The sequence below is a fragment of the Poecilia mexicana genome, unplaced genomic scaffold (assembly GCF_051168715.1).
Source record: "Poecilia mexicana isolate PSO_F unplaced genomic scaffold, ASM5116871v1 scaffold_9, whole genome shotgun sequence".
NCBI lineage: Eukaryota > Metazoa > Chordata > Actinopteri > Cyprinodontiformes > Poeciliidae > Poecilia > Poecilia mexicana.
The window spans coordinates 10,413,945-10,431,191 of NW_028263378.1; the positions used below are offsets into that span (position 1 = coordinate 10,413,945).

Sequence of the window (17,247 nt, forward strand, 5' to 3'; positions counted from 1 at the left end):
TTTTATACTCAACGCTAATGAGGGAAGTAGTAAACTCTCTGAAGAGTAAATTAACTCACCAAGCACAGAAATTAAATCAACACTGACAAAGTGGCAAGTGTTCAGACAAAAAGCAATTTATTGCATTTAAACAAGAATGATAGCGATCTGTGGTATTGATTCTTACATTTACACATTCACTCAGAAGCAATTTCTACACTAATCAGGCCCTTAATAAAATATTCTGCAATATGCTCTCTACATTTTACAGAAATCCAGGGGGGGGGGGGGGGGAATTTGTTTAACAGATAACATTTAAGTCACGTTATCATGCAATGTGTTAGTCAGTGTTTTAAGCCAAAGATGACAAAAAGGTTAACAATTTTAAAGGTTCACAAAGCCACCGTTTTGTATTTACAGTTTGTGTAGCATGCATCAAGTTCACAAAACTATTGAGCTAATATTGAGATGTTAGACAGCAAGTGAACCCTGCATATCTGTTTCCCCAGAGATGGCAATTTCTAGCAAACAAAAAAAATATGATTGAAAGAAAAATGATATGCACACATCAATGATGACTTGTCTGGTCACATCTACACCGATTAAAAATTAGTTTGTGATATGATAAAGAGAAAGTTCAGCTACACAGTATTAAGTTGGTTTACAATTTTGTTTTTTTTTTAGAAAAACTTCACATTTTATTACATGAAAAAAAGATTTCAATTAATCTCCAATATATCTGATAAAGTATAACATTTTGTCATGACAAGGAAAGAAATCAGTTACTTCCATATAAACATTTTTTTTTTAAAAAGGTGCCATTTAAATAAAATTCTGTAACAATCAATAATGACACTTTGAAAGTAATCAGCCATTTTTGCACACTCATAACTCTTTAATCAGTTTTAAAAGCTAAAGAAAAAGTTTGCAAGTGTCAAAAAAACTTTGTTGATTGCCCCTTACCAGTATCTCAACTGTAAAAACATCCTTTAATAGTGTTTCCATGTCACAGTCATTTTTGTTAAAGCTTGTTGGCTGGAGGCACTAAAGTAATTTACAACCGTCAGTCGAAAAAAAAAAACATTCTGACTTAAAAAAAAGAGAAACAATAGGGAATCCAGAGAATTTAAGAAGTATTACCCAAAGGATAAACATACCCTACAAATACTTTAGCAAAGCCTCACCAATAGTGCATTTTTACCAAATACAGACTCTCTTTAAAGGGCAAATATATTTTTGAGCCAGGAAACCTAAAATCCCAAAAGCTTAGAATAGAAATCTTGATAGGCCTTCCAGTTGCTCTAAGCAGATAAGAACTTTTAAAAATGCACAACCTGAAACTGAAAGTCTTTAAAAAAAACATGAAAACATGGAGGCACTTCCATATGTATGACAACAATGTTTTCATTGACGCCATCTTGAAGCCTGTCATGTAAACAGAAAAGATTTCCCTTGCAGATAACAATAATATTAATTAAAAAAACAGCTATCTGAAATATCCTAACCATATCTGTGAACGGAAAAGAATGGTCATAATATTGTCTGTTAGTGGCAAACAATTTTTGGCCCAGGATTATTTAACAATTAAACATTTCAAATTTAAGTAAAACGTCAACACAAACCTGAGGGAAAAGACCCAACTTTTCTTGTAGCTACATGAGGGAAGTTTACAGCAAGATTATCAAGATAAATGCAGGTGTAGTTTGTGATGGACAGATTGTTTGCTAGGAAAAGAATTGCTTTTGCTAAGATTTTAGTTTGACGTTTTCTGCATCAGTACAAACACCTGCTAATAGCTGCAGATCAAACTAAAACAACAATTTCTCCAAATGTTTCCTCTATATGTCTAACCAGAAAAAGTAAACCAAGCATTTTGTCTTTGTGTCTGAGCCAAATGAAGGATAAATGATTTAGTAATATTCAAATTCATGAACTCAAATTTGGACCTGCAAATTTAGTGTCAATATTGTCTTGATTATTGGTTATTTATTATTATTGGTCACTTAAACTGATATACACATCTGAGTTAGTTTCCAAACTACAATCACTTTCAGTTGCCTTGTGTACACTGGCTTTCCATTCAGAAACTTTCAATTTCTGAAGATACAAATTATACAGTTACCTGGAGCTACAAGTCAGAACAAAACTGAAAAGGCATGACTGGAAAATCTATATTTGCCCCTTAATTCAGACGTCATGTCCAAACAAAATTTTCCGACTGTTTAAATTTTGATAAACAAAAGAGTCCAACAACAATTTAGGCCCTCACGATATACACTGTAGTTTCCCCAACCATAAAAAAATAGAAAGTGGCTGTATGCATTTCAAAGAGAACGTAAAATGTAGTGTAGTTCACATAAAGAAAAAAAGTAAAATAATAAAATTTTCAACATTAACACTCCAGTAGGATTTATAACTCCATACAGTGCATTTTGGATCAGTTGTAAATTGCATACCTGCAGAACATTTTAAATACTTCGGGGTAAGGCAGTGAAAGGTGATATGGTGCAAATTCTTGGAAGCATAACAGCTTTGAAGACAATTTATGCGCTGTACATGGAAATAATCATTTAATACCCATAATAATCTCAATAATGCTCAGCATAGCTTTAAAAGAAGACACTGGCCTGAAGTTAAATGTGTTCAACAAAATAAACTTCACTGGATATGGAAGACAAAACAAAAATTCTCAATAGTAACAGTTTGCTCAATAAATGACATAAATTTATAATATTCTAGCTTATTGTAGTGTATATCTGAAAGGTTCAACCCCCCACACGTCCAGACTGCATTAGAAAGCACCACTTCTTTATAAGTGCATCTTCCAGAACAGCAATTTAAAAAAAAATCTATAAAAAAAAATGGAAGCTACTTTAGTACTATTTTTTTTTGTTGTTGTTAAAGTGACTTGACATTGTCTTTCAGTAACTCATCAGCAGAAAAGACGGCAGCTTTGCTTCTGTCAGACTGCCACAGGGCAGCAGTGGCTACAATGTAGTAGCTAGCCACCATCAGTGTGCAAATGTGTTGTGAATGTAGTGTGAAGCGTCTAGTAGTGTTAAGTTCCTCTGGACTTGATAAAGCGCTCTACAAGCCATTTAATATTTTTAATTTGTTCAGTTTTTAGAAATTTACTAAATGTCGAGCTAAAATAAGTCTGATGCATTGTGTTCAGAATAAACACCAGACTTTAATTTAAATGTATATATTGTAGAATATGCACAAATAGAACTCTAAACACTGCATTAACCCCACGTTTCTAGTGTTTAAGACTTCTATTTTTTTTAGTGCTCTCAGGGAAACTTATTTTTGCTCCCAGTTTTTTATAGAGGACTCCAGATATTTACATAACAAAAACTAACCTGCAAATGCAAGATGATTGGCCATCACAGCATCTCGTACAAATAAGCTTTTAAAATCATTTAACAACTTTCAGGCTTTCCGGGGGGGCATTAACCGTCGTATGAGCAGAGACATGACTGCAAATCTGTAGATGTCTGTTGACAAAATACATTTTCTCATGTACATTTTAATGTATATCCCATTAAAAAGAAGAGGGAAAAATAACTTGTATATTTGTTGATTTTTTGGTAAAGACACCTTGAACGGCATTTACTCAGTCAAGATGCAAGTTTTAACAACGCAGTGCTACAGTGAGAGAGGATTCTTCCTTGCATGTAGATATGAGACAATGGTGACAGAAAAGACGAGGGATTCACCCAACTAAGCCAAAATGAGATGATGTCACGGTTTTGCAGATGACAGCAGGTTGGTGAACCAGCTTGTTGCTGATGATGGTTGTTGTCTCTTTTCTTCGTGTCTTTCTCCATCAGGAAGGAGGAACTGAGTAGAAGCTACAGAGGTGGGTGATCCCAGCGAGGGGGCCGGGCTATTTTCATCTCCCTCAGTGGGAGAGTCTAAAAGCCAGGAGTTCTGGGGCTTGTAGCCTCCAGAACCAACATCATGAGGCTGCACAATGGGCTCAGGAGAAGCTAGGTTTCCACCCAGGGCTACTGAGTGCATCTGTGGGTGGTAACCCTCTCCTCTATCCCCGCTGCTTAAAGAGAGACCACTGTGTGGTTGGAAGCCCTCAGAGAATCCCTGAGACTCTGAAGGGAAGACCAAAGAAGAGTGGGATGTCTGGATACCTGTGTACGTCACATCAGTGTTGGCTGAATCTACAGAAGATGAGGAGGAAACTGAGGAGTCTGGAAACCGCGGCCTAATGGGGCGCTCATCCACCACCTGGTTGTAGTAACGCAACAGCTGCGGCTCATCCGTGTCTACCGGCTCGTCTCCAATTCCCTCTCCATCATAATCCTCTTCCTCAGGAATGATAACGAGGGTGTCCTTACTAAAATCCCGCTCGGGTTTTTCTATGATGTGGACCATACTGTGGGGAAACGGCTTCACATCCAAAGGTCCCTGAAAGGCACAAATTAGAGACTACAGGGTCAGTTTCGCCTGGATGATGATTGGTCATTTGTAGATGCGAGTGCAGAAGAGTTGGACTCCTTTAATAAGGTGGTACTGTACCTGTGTCCTGGACCAATCACCAGGCAGCTTGGGCTCAGGGATGTCCGGGTAGAATGCCATTTTTACCCTGAAACAATTAAACGTCACTTGTTACACTGTGTGACATTTATGGTCATAGATTTAACAGTGTAGAAAATATTAAGATACTAAGAAATGTAGACTTTCACAGTCAATACATTCTTTTCAAGAATGCAAAGAATCATGAAAACATTCTTACCATCTTCTTTTCTTGTAGCAAAAGCAACTAACAATGGTCAGTAGTAGAGTCACAATTCCCAAAGCAGCCAAAATCTCCAGAATCAGCCCATCCGCTGTTAGGAAAAAAACAAAACAAAAAATAAATAAATAAAACCACAAAAGTGGTCACAAAGAATAAAGATTTTCTGATGAGGGCACTGTTGGAAATATTATGTGTTATCATTCTTGTATGTGTATAGATTATTGATCTTACCATAGCAGTCTTATATTACTATAATTATTATGATTTTCATTTAGAAGTGTTGGCCTTTCACTGTCTGTGTTAAAACTTTTGACTGCTGTGTTGAAGACTCTCACACTGACAACAGCCCTCCGCCCTCAGGAGAAATCGCTCCCCAGGGAAAAGACGAGATGACCTTGTGTGTGTAGAACTAGCTGATAACTTGTCTCTTCTGTCTATCCCTCCCTTCTCTGAAAATAAAAGACGAGCTCTAACTGGAAGTTATCAGAACGCGCTGTGGGCAGCTCGCTGGAGCGGTCCGCTGCGTCTTGTCCTTTCATGAAAGCTTGGTAAAAACTCACATAAGTTGTCTGTGCTTCATTTTACGTAGGTTGTCGAAAAATACCTATAATTTTGGTGCCGTGACCTGGATCCCTACATACCTGTCTGCTGGCAGGCAGAGAGGACGCACTGAAAACCTTGCATGGCCAGAGTCAACAAGACCTGGAAACAAAGACCTGGGAGGCAAAATTCTTCGCTGGGCCAGCGCCTATGTCCGACTTTGTCTGCTAACGGCAGATTGACGAGATCCGACCGGACGATACGAACCGACAGAAACGTAAGTGAGAAAAGTGCTATAATTAGAGGTTGGAGTCCTTGTCAAACAGCGTTTTGACTAAAGTCCCAGAGGGTTAGAGTCCCAGTTGACAGAGTTTCAACTAAAGTCCTACATGCTGGAGTCCTTGTCAAACGGCGTTTTGACTAAAGTCCCAGAGGGTTAGAGTCCCAGTTGACAGAGTTTCAACTAAAGTCCTACATGCTGGAGTCCTTGTCAAACGGCGTTTTGACTAAAGTCCCAGAGGGTTAGAGTCCCAGTTGACAGAGTTTCAACTAAAGTCCTACATGCTGGAGTCCTTGTCAAATGGCGTTTTGACTAAAGTCCCAGAGGGTTAGAGTCCCAGTTGACAGTTTCAACTACAGTCCTAGAGGTTAGAGTCCTTGTCAAACGACATTTTGACTAAAGTCCCAGAGGGTTAGAGTCCCAGTTGACAGAATTTAACTAAAGTCCTAGAGGTTGGAGTCCTTGTCAAACGGCGTTTTGACTAAAGTCCCAGAGGGTTAGAGTCCCAGGTGACAGTTTCAACTACAGTCCTAGAGGTTAGAGTCCTTGTCAAACGACATTTTGACTAAAGTCCCAGAGGGTTAGAGTCCCAGTTGACAGAGTTTAACTAATGCCCTTGTTGACAGCATTTTGAATAAAGTTCTACAGAAGGAAAGGTTTCATCTCTTGATGAGGACACCCCATAAGTGAAGATCCTCGCATTGAGAGGAAATTCTTTATTGTTGCAGTTTTTTTGCTTTGTCATTGCTGCTTTGTTGGTTGTGTGTATGTGCATGCAAGTATGAGTGGTGCTTAATTCTCTGAAAGTAAAACTTTCTGTTCTCGGAACTCTTCAGGAGACACAAAGTGCTCATTTGATCAAAATACCAAGTCATTGGGAATATTGTGGTGTTTTTGTTCTTTTTTCCTCACCTAAAGAAACAAAGTAACTATCTAAGGGAAGATAGTGGGTGTTTTGTTTGTTTGTTTAGCATTTCTACACTTTCAAAGAAAGAAAAGTTGAGAGATTTCTCACTGAAGTAAAAAACATGGGAACAACGTTTTGCATGCTCAAAAGGGAAATATGCCTTTCCTGAAGGAGAAGCTGAAATATGGTAAAACTAAATAATAAACATTCTCCTCAGAGAACAATGTTTTAATGTATTGTGTCATAACATCAACTTGGTGAAATGATCCTTTGGCTGTATACCTGGAGCGGTCATAGTAAGGTACCGACCTGGACATTATCCAGCCTCATATCTCTCTTAGGCCTTGAGAGGAGGGCTGCCCGCTGTCTCCACACCTTTCAGCACTGAGATCAACAAATTTAGAGTAATCCATTGTTCTCTGGTGAGATGTGACTCAGACAACATAAACTTACATTCTACACTTTAAAATGTAATATTGTAAAGGATAAAAGAGACTACAGACTTTAACATGTTTCATGTTTATATGTGTTTGAATAAGGAAATGATTTATGACTTCTGAAATGTTGGGTAATAAGTGGCTAAAAACTATACGATCACAAGAAGGAAAAGAGATATAGAAAAATACTTATATAAAAACACAGAAAGACAAACAAACCCTAGCTTACTCCTATTTGCTCCTTCCCTTTTCCTGTCTGAACCTCGCTGCGGTCCGTCTGACCTCTGACCTCAACTCAGACCTGTCCTGCCGTGGATCAGATGACCCCCCTCCCTCATCACCAGCCAATCACAGTGATAAAGAAACGGAAAAGGAGAAGGAAGATTTCTACCACCTGGGCACTGAAGGCACTGAAGTGTCCACTGATCCTAATTCCTTGACATCAGGGAACTTCATAGATCATGAAGTATTTGTCTGCATTTAACTCAAACATTCAATTTAGAATTTAATTCTTTAAAGAATCTACAGATTGATTGAAATGTGTGTTTCTGTTATTGTCACTTTTCATGTTGGTATGAATGAATATTATTATGAGAACAGACAAACTGTACTCAAGAATTGAGTAATGGATGAGATTATTAACCATTTAATTTTAAAACTCACATTGTCAGCTCGTCTGAAATGCAAGGTTAAATGAAATTCTGATATTTTCAGCAACCCTAGTAGATGTAAATAGTTACTCAAAACTGATGATTGTAAATAAAAGCAACATCTTCTAGACTTCAGTAAAACCTAGATCCAGTAAATCTAGATTTGATTGATTGATGATCATTAAATTCATAAAGAAATATTGAATTAGAGGTTTTGAGAGACCACTCCCATCGAGCCAGCTGACTGGGTCTACATTAAAGTCATCAAACGAAAGAACTGGGCCAGTCCACGGTGGGAAGGACCGTTCCAGGTGCTGATGACCACACCAACAGCTGTAAAGATTGCTGAAAGACCCAGCTGGATACATTTTAGTCACTGCAAGCTGCAGAGAGTGTTGGAGCACTAATTCAATGTAGCGGGGAAGAGCTACAAAGGGCTTCCAAACCAATAGGGTGGTTCGTCTCAACGCTCGTGAAGAAACCGACAGATCCCTCCCTTCAGTGAAGATCCCTTTAACAGGAACTGGTGGAACTATTTCTGACGCTCCACATGAGCTGGAGGAACTTAAACATTACGTGGAAAGTGGAACGCATGGATCACATTCTTTTGACTTTTGCATTCTTATTGTTCCTTTTCTTTTCTTTCCTTTTCTACTCTTTTCTTAGATTTCAAATAGTTCACACATAAGTAAAAATGATAAATTGGAGGGAATGTTTGAAATATTATGTGTTATCATTCTTGCATGTGTATAGATTATTGATCTTACCATAGCAGTCTTATATTACTATAGATTATTGTGATTTTCATTTAGAAGTGTTGGCCTCTCACTGTCTGTGTTAAAACTTTTGACTGCTGTGTTGAAGACTCTCACACTGACAACAGCCCTCCGCCCTCAGGAGAAATCGCTCCCCAGGGAAAAGACGAGATGACCTTGTGTGTGTAAAACTTGCTGGTAACTTGTCTCTTCTGTCTATCCCTCCCTTCTCTGGAAATAAAAGACAAGCTCTAACCGGAAGTTATCAGGACGCGCGGTGGGCAGCTCGCTGGAGCGGTCCGCTGCGTCTTCTCCTTTCATGAAAGCTTGGTAAAAACTCACATAAGCTGTCTGTGGTTCATTTTACGAAGGTGGTCGAAAAATACCTATCAGGCACACATTATACTTGGACTACACCAAAGCATATTTTCAGTAAAAAAAAAAACAAACATTTATATTTATACATGTTTATTTTATTTGAGCATACATTAACTCAATTTCATTCGGAATTCACATACCACATTGCTTCAGCCTGATGGTAGCAGTGCTGACAGTATCCTGGCCGGCGGATCCGTAAGCCTTGACAATGAATTCATAGGTGCTGGTAGGGAGATCCTTCACAGTGTACGTCCTTATTTTGGGGCTCAGATCAGCTACGAAAATGGTAGGTTGGAAAAGAAGCAGAAAAGAAAACGAATCATCAAAAAATTCTACTTTATTGAGTGAAATTACCATCTTCATGTACCATCTGATTTGTTTACTTAAATGGCAAAAATAACAAGAGAAAGAGAGAAAAGAAATGTTTTATACATTTTTCCCCTTTATGAAACACTTTACTGTGGCAGTAAACAGGTAAACTTACCAAGTAGTGTGAAATTGGAGAAGTTATTGATGTAAACTTTGTAGCCTCGGAGAAAGCCTCCTCTGCCAGCCAGTGGAATCTCCTCCCAGCTGAGGACGACGTCACAGTACTGCTGATTGATCTCCAGATTGACAGAAGTAAACCGGGCTGCAGAGGTCACAGCAGACAGATGTAAATGAAACAGAACAGTACATAAAATCACCAAAGTAGATTTCATTTTCTGGATATTGCACAATCCTTACGCAGCTCCTGAATATATCCTTGCCAGCGCTGTATTAGTACTGGGGAAGTTGATGGGCACTCATAGACGGAGAAGTTGTATCTCACACCTGGCTGGAATTTAACTGATGACCAAAAACATAAAAAGATATAAATTCAATATTATACATTGTGCAGCATCTTATACAATAAAATCTGAAATATTTTACCCTAAATTTACAGTAAAAAAAAAAAATCCTAATAATGGCTTTTAAATTTGACCTGGAAGAGTCATTCATAAGCCTGAATACCGATAGAATCTTTAATGGAGACATGAGTGCTTCCAGCGTCCAGTCTGATCCAGTCCACAGTGCAGTCTGGCGTGCACACAGCCTCACACCACTCAACCAAATAACTGCATGTTCTGTTGTCATTGTGCTGCCAGCTCAAAGAGAAACCACTGCTGGTGTAAGTCGTCTGAGCCAAAGGAGCGGACTTGTCATCTGAAAATGAGAAGCAAAGCTTTCAGTAAAGCAGCAGACGTCTCTTCTTTTCCTGCATGTCTTTGTTTTCACGGCCCACAAAACACAGGCTTATTAAAACGCACAGGCATGTTTGGCGAAATAACCCACATATTCACCCCCTCTCCACACATACCTATTACACCTAACATTATGCTTGAAGGTTGAGACATCCCCTTCGCATTCTTTGCCTTTACTGTTGCAATGGCTTTCTTATCACCGGTGATTGAAGCCCAACCTGTGAGGTTCAAAGAATTATCTTTTGGAGATAAATTACTGGTTTGTTTTTCATTTTCTTCAAGGTTCCAGAGAGTAACTTGGTATCCAGTGAGCACACCGTGGCTCTGCCATTGCGTCAGAGGCTAAAAAAAAGAAACGAGAGCAAAATGAAGAAAGATTATTTTCATGTTGAAGTTTGAAAATAAGAAACTTCTGTATGTGAAAGAAGACTAATGTAGAGAGTTAGGGTAATACTTGTTACCTAAATGTAAATGCTGCATATTGTAATAAGAAAAAATGAAAGATTTTGAAGAAAAGGACTTCACCTTCCACATAACCCGTACAGTGTTGTCTCTGTTCATCCACATCCACACATCGGGGGCTTCAGGAGCTAAAAACAGAAGGGGAAAAAAAAGGTAAATAATTACACTATTCCTGAAACTCAAATTTCTGCCAAAAACAAATGAATGGAACAGAACCCTTTATTAATAACAATAATGGTCTTTATGCCTTTATAAAGACCCTTAAATAAATACATAAACTACAATCAGATCAGGTGCCTTCCCTTACGATAACATTCATTCACAAACACCAATGAAAATTAAAACTCTTACCAGATGATCTGGTTGTGAAGTTAAATTCTTTGCTCCAGTTGCCCCACTTAACGAAGTGATTCTGGGATCCACAGCGGACTCGAACGCTGTACTTGGTGTTGGGGTGGAGGTGAGGCAGGAAAACAGAACGGACACCCACACCTGAGACATTTCTATGCTACAGGAAATACAAAAAAATACGATTATCAAAACTATATTTTATTACTCAAGAAAAATAATTTAAATGAGGTTTTCTATTTATGAACTTAAGCTAGTTCAGAACTAGGCCTGTCACGATAACAAATTTTGCCGAGCGATTAATTGTCTAAAAAATTAGTACAATAAACGATAATATTGTTTCAAGACCTTTTGACACTGATTTAAAATTGTGAAGGGAATCCCAAACAGCTGACACGGCGCAACCCGAAGTCCAGCGGACATCGGAGATGATATGTGGAAACAACATTAATGTTTATTCAACATTTTGTGCAAAGAATATAGAAATGACAAGGAGAGGAGTTGGAGCCAAATTGCAACCGCAGTTGATAAACCCGGTAAGTTTTCAGCTGTTCTTCGTTAAAGTGACATAAATAGGTTATAATGATTTTCATTCAGTCAGGACTTTACGCTGACTCTATGCATTGCAGGTAGATTCTAGTAAAGCATTGATTAATGCCTGATATTAAAATCAGTTAACTGGACTTGCAGCCATTATTTTGTGCCCATTGTTGGACACGGCACGATCGAACCCGATCGAACAGTTGTACCTAGGATTTCTGTCGACTAATGTGTCTCTCAGGTTTTGAAAATGGGCCGACAACTCGTGTAGTGTGCGCTGGACATTACACTAAGGAAATAGGAAGGGAGCGTCAGTGGAGAGCACTGGAGTTGAACCTTTTTTCATTCAGTGTCATCAATAGAATGAAAAGAGGCAGGAAGAGACGATAAAGCTGATAATTAAAATGAGGTAGATGGGTTTAATTTGTCGTGCGATTGATTGATTTATCGTTAATCGTGACAGGCCTACTCAGAACCCTACCATCTTGCCCACTCCCACTCAAGTGCACCAAGATAATATTAGCCATAAATATTTTTGCAATGAGCATTTCAGTGGAAAATCAATAGCTCAAATCGTAGTGATGCTTTGGCAGGAAAACATTAAACATTTCCAACTGCTTTGAACGATTTAGAGATAGAAGTAATGTTGGGCATCCACTTTATGAGTGATGAGTATTTATCCAGATTTTGCAGAGGAAGGAAAGAATAAGTCATGTTAAGTCAAGTTTATTTGTATAGCACATTTCAGCAAAAAGGCATTTCAAAGTGCTTTCATCATAAAAACATCAGTCACCAAATATGGTGTCATACAGATGGCATCAAGCTGTTTGTGCTATAAGATTTAAAATTAATAAAGATCTGTTTGAGAATTTCTAGTGCACTACATAGGGTTTCCTTCCCACGTTTTTTCATTACAATAACTATTCCCTGATAAAGACTGAATACATGCAGAACATTCTTCCATGATAATGAAGCTGGCAGGATAATATTTTGATTTAAAAGTTTTAAAAATTTGTTGAGTTTCCCCCGTAAAGGGTCGTTCAGTTTTGTCCTGGTGCCTTTCTCAAGAGAAAATAAATCAATGAAGAACAAAATTATTGATGCAACTAAATGCAATTTAAAACGTAATAGAGGAAATCTGGATGTATTTAAGGGTTTAAACCCTAAAAAATTATATTTTCAAGTTTTGGATTGTTAAAAAAAACAAAAAAAAAAAAACTTTTAGAAATAACTTACCAATATATTGCGGCTGGCTAGTCGCACCTGGCAGACAAGAGCCAGGGTGGAATAGCTATCGTATGGCCACTGCCACTGCACAGTGGCATTCCAGGCATGGGTAGTGCCAGCCAGCTTATCCGGAGCTACTGGCACCACTGCGGGCAACAGAGAAACAATACATGAGCTGATGAGTAGCAGAAGTTTTTATGAAAAATACAGATTCTGCGTCTTCACCAATGTTATTGCGGGAACCAGATCAACGGAAGTGTATACCAGACGTACTGGTGAAGAGTAAGGTCGAGTCACCTACCTCTGTGAAGAAGTTCAGCTGAGTAAGTCAGACTGTACTGGCCAAGGGGATTAACAGCCACCAGAGTCCAGTTACCGTCCCACTGAGGCAGCACACACTTGCTGACCTCACAGTCCCTACAGAGATAATGACACAACAGTAACAGTATTTAATTAAAAGCAGATCAGACAAGTTTCCTATACATTTTTAAAAATCCGTTATCTCACCAGACTTTTAGAAATTTTTTGTGACATTCACAAAACAATTTATTTGGGATTTACGATTTTGGCATCTAAACTTGTACACCATTTCAAAATTCATAACACCTGGGCGGGATTCTCATTTTAGTTTGTTTGCAAATATTCATGAACAAAACAGCAGACAGAATGTTTTGTTCGACACATTTAAACCAAATGTTTTTTTTAAGATCCAGAGGTTCCAGTTTAAAACCCTGATCTGGTCCATGGGCCAAAAATGTAATGAAATAATCTTTTTTTTTTTTGTTTTTTTAAAGCATTGTGCATCTATCTACATAAGCAGCTCAAAAAGCAAAAATAAGCAAAGACTTATGAAGTGATGTGGTAGATCAAAAATAAAGGACATTTTGGCCAGCTTTCAAAAGATTTCTGCAAAATGTCTGGATGAGAGCCGACCCACCATTAGGCAGACATGGGGTAGTAAGTTGTTACTTAGCCTAAGTGCTTTATAGTTTTTATCTCCCTTTTTTTGTTATTTCTTTCTAGAGAAAAATATTTTTTGGAGAAGATTCAACTATTAACAGCTCAGAATTATTATCTCGGATGGTAAGCGACAGAATAAAAAACAAAGACACTGCCTGGAAATCATCATTAATGACTTCCTGACATATTGATGTATCAATCAGCATTAATGCCTTTTGCAAAAAAAAAAAAAAAAAAACTGATGCTAGAGCCTAAATTGTTTTGCTCTTTAAGCTCTTTTCGATGTTGATTCCATGAAGGCAATTACAGAAAAGACGACAGATGGTTTCTGTAATGTTTATTATTGTCACTTTTCTTGCCCCTGTGGAGTAGTAAGGGAGACGACACAGGAGCCAACTTGAATCCTCTCGTTCACTCAACTCCATCTTAGAACAACAGTGCAAAAAAGGTCCAAACACGCATATCTATAAACCTTAACATCCTGTAGTCTGGGTGTGAGCAGAGCCCTGTAGTGGTCCACCACACCCTCAAAATGAATACTACATATTGTGACAAAATAATAAATCTTCTCATATCCAACAGAACTGGATGACTAATATGATTTTCCCATCTTAGAAATGTAACCCTTAAAGTAAAAACACAGATTACACAGTTCCTGGTTTTTTTCTGTATGCGATTTTTATTTAGATTTGTAGATTGCTCAGTATATTTATTTATTATGTTCACGACTGGACTGTTTTTTGTTTTACTTTTTATTGTGTTCTCAGTGGCCTATTTTATTTCTTTTTATGCAAGTGCAGATAAGAAAACTTTCGAGCTAAAGAATGTCTCTCAACAGATTACATCAAATTAAAACCCTGAATTATGCCAAAAAATTATAACTATCTTCTTTCTGAGAGACAGGGAGCTGCAGAGCTCTTAATGGCCGCCATCTGTGAACTGATAAGTAATCTGTAAATTGATGTTTAATCTTTTCTAAGTCAGTGGCTGGTAAATGTTCACCCATTTAAGTCCTTACTTGCTGACGTTAGACTTTATTGTTCTTCTATACATTTCAGACAAATGCTGATTTTCCATCTTGATTTTTTTAATCCATCTGTGCAAACACTCATTCTAAGAAAATAAAAATTGCTTCTTCTTTTAAGTACAATTTTTACCATAACTCTGTAGAGGAGTAAATATCTCATCCTTCAGATTGTTTGGTAGATTATGATCGATTGTGAGATTCACATATTTATGTTATTTAAGCATAGGCTGCTATATAAAGGCTGAAGCGATGCTCTCCAAATTATTCTTGCCACGTTGTGCAGGAATTATGTTGAATTTTGCAACTGGTTAAGTTTCCATTTGGTAATGGTGAAAGTTTCGTCCTCTAAGTGTGTGCAGCTGTGCTATGCCGTAGTTTATGGCCAAGTGGAAATCTTTTTGCAAGTATTTACTTTGCTAGGGTGACTACATACCTCTTATTTATGGAGTATTTGGTTTTTCTCTTGCCATACAGGTTGGTGTCTTGTCCTCTATCCCAGGAACACACAGCTGAGGTCAAGTCATGAGTTGTGCACTCAAAGTTGGTGGGTAGAGGTGGATCTGGAAATGGGGACAGCATTACAAACTGAGATGCTGTATTACAACCATCATAAGCATTATTATTATTATGCAAACATCATTAGAACTACTCCAAAGCTTTCTTATGAAAAACAAATCAAACAGACATATGAGACCATCACAAGAACTGGGGGCTCTATTAAAGGTGCATAAAAACAAATCCTTGGAATCAATTGTGTTTGTTGCAGTGACACATTCACTTTAAAAACTCTAAAAAGTAAATTTAGATTGGAAAATGGTGGTAGGCACTTCCAGATTTATGAAGATTAACACCGATCTACTTATATTGGATAGCATCATGGATGTGCGATATGGCATAAAATTCATATCCCAATATCTAGTTGGCAGTAACAAGCATTTCATTACATGTATTTGGTATAAAACTTGAAATGAGCATAAAAAGATCACATACTAATTTAGTGCAATGTATGTTTTTTTTTTGTGGATGCTATTTGTATATGTTTGTAAATGTTTTGTTTTATGCTGCTGCCCATTATTCCCAGGTCTCCCTTAAAATGAGATTCTTAACGTGTCAAATCCTGCTTTTTCTTCGGCTGCATTGATTGGCATTGTTGGTATTAAAGCACATACTTTGTTCTAAGGTTGTAAAACAAATTAACTGCATTTCCTCCCTTTGCAATAACTGTCACACCACACATTTGCAGATTACGTTTATCTGTTCCTGGTCTGACTGTTCAACCCTCTCACGGTCTTAAAAGACGGGGTCACACCGACCCGGCCTGTGCTTTTACAAGTTTTTAATTTGCATGTGATTTCAGGAACTGACAGGCTGACGGGAACAACTCCACCTCCACCCAGCCGATGGTGACGCCGCTGCGCTCTTCCTGAGTGTCGCGCCAGAACCATGGGAGGTTAAAACCAAACCAGGTTTAACACACTACGTATAAATTTAGGATCCACTTCCCATCATGCTCAAAGCTTTCAAATAATCTCACTTTCCAACTATTTATGCAATAAGTTAAATTATTCATCAACCATTCATCCACACATCTTACATCCGACAAAGACGACCGATCCTGCCAGTTTGTCCAGGTCCTTGAAAAGGCAAATAACATTCGTCCCAGTTCTTCCAGATAAGTTCTGGTTAACAGCGGTGGTGGCATAACTTCGTCGACTCAAACGTTTCACGTTCATTTTTGTCGAGCCGTAGAGAAGTTCTCTAAACTCCTTTCCCTCCTCCACAATACAACAGAAGGTTGTGTTGGCCCCTACAGGCACGACTCTGTCTTGAGGATACATCTGATAACCACTGTTGCTCGGGAGATCCCTTCCTGCAAAGCAGAAGAGATGAAGAAATGACAATAACGGATTAGGACAAAAGACAGGATTGAGTTGTTGCCAAATTTATGGTAAAACTAAACAACCAGATAAGAAAGCAGTCCAAAGGTTCTCCAATAAGGAATTATATTTGAGAAAAATACATTTCCAACTGACCTTCCAGGATCTGAGGTTCACTCCATTCACTTTTTGTTGTTCCATCTCTTGAGCGGATTTTGACTGATAAAGATGTGCACTCCAGAGGTTCAACTGAAGTCCAGGTCCATTGGTGCCGACCGCCATCCTGGTTCACTACTGCTGGGACTGTGTTCTACAGAAACACAGAGAAAGCAGAGTGAATAAGACAACATCCTGGAAATGGTGCGAGATTCCATGCGAATGTTGCAGCTCAAGCAGAAATTTAAGCAAACTTTGAAATATTGCTCATGCGTTCTAAAACGATTTTCCATTTAAACCCTTCCTATTTTTCTAAACTGAAAATTCAGGATATTTTCCTGTAGCTTGAACACAAGTTGAGACAGTTACACACAAATATAATTAAACGCTTAGATTTTATACTCAACAATGACAAAGTTAGGTTCTAATTCATCAATGAAAAGAGAATAAGCTTTGTGCATTTTATTTTGCCTTTTTTTTTGTCAAGTTCCATTACATCTAGACTTCTTGACTATAAGTCTACATATAATCGATTACGTTTAAGTTTAAAAAAAAAAAAAAAAAAAAAGGTTTTGGTTTATGAATTTGAAGAAAGAAATATCCTTACATAAAAGACAGTTTCGTTGAATTCGGTTCTCAAAATGATGAGGTCAAAGGTCGTGGCCTCTCCTCCAAACCAGGAAATAGTTAGTTGTTGAGTGGAAAAGTTGGCCGAAAGCCTCACTTGCTGTGGTACAGTTAGGAC

General features: G+C 38.0%; 1 protein-coding gene across 1 annotated transcript in view; it reads right to left on the minus strand.

Annotated features, from left to right (window-relative positions):
• Positions 1-95: 95 nt before the first annotated feature.
• The window catches only part of lifra (LIF receptor subunit alpha a), a 28,149-nt gene continuing 10,997 nt past the window's right edge, over positions 96-17,247 (minus strand). Inside the window, exons 3-18 of the mRNA XM_014995902.2 lie at positions 17,110-17,246; positions 16,503-16,656; positions 16,064-16,339; positions 14,903-15,029; positions 12,784-12,899; positions 12,492-12,628; positions 10,719-10,875; positions 10,431-10,495; positions 10,022-10,247; positions 9,676-9,867; positions 9,409-9,510; positions 9,167-9,313; positions 8,823-8,957; positions 4,733-4,826; positions 4,516-4,582; positions 96-4,404 (exon numbers count right to left, since the gene is read on the minus strand). Coding sequence (XP_014851388.2) covers positions 3,724-4,404; positions 4,516-4,582; positions 4,733-4,826; positions 8,823-8,957; positions 9,167-9,313; positions 9,409-9,510; positions 9,676-9,867; positions 10,022-10,247; positions 10,431-10,495; positions 10,719-10,875; positions 12,492-12,628; positions 12,784-12,899; positions 14,903-15,029; positions 16,064-16,339; positions 16,503-16,656; positions 17,110-17,246 — 2,813 coding nt within the window. The 3' untranslated portion in view covers positions 96-3,723. The remainder of the gene's footprint in view (positions 4,405-4,515; positions 4,583-4,732; positions 4,827-8,822; positions 8,958-9,166; positions 9,314-9,408; positions 9,511-9,675; positions 9,868-10,021; positions 10,248-10,430; positions 10,496-10,718; positions 10,876-12,491; positions 12,629-12,783; positions 12,900-14,902; positions 15,030-16,063; positions 16,340-16,502; positions 16,657-17,109; position 17,247) is intronic.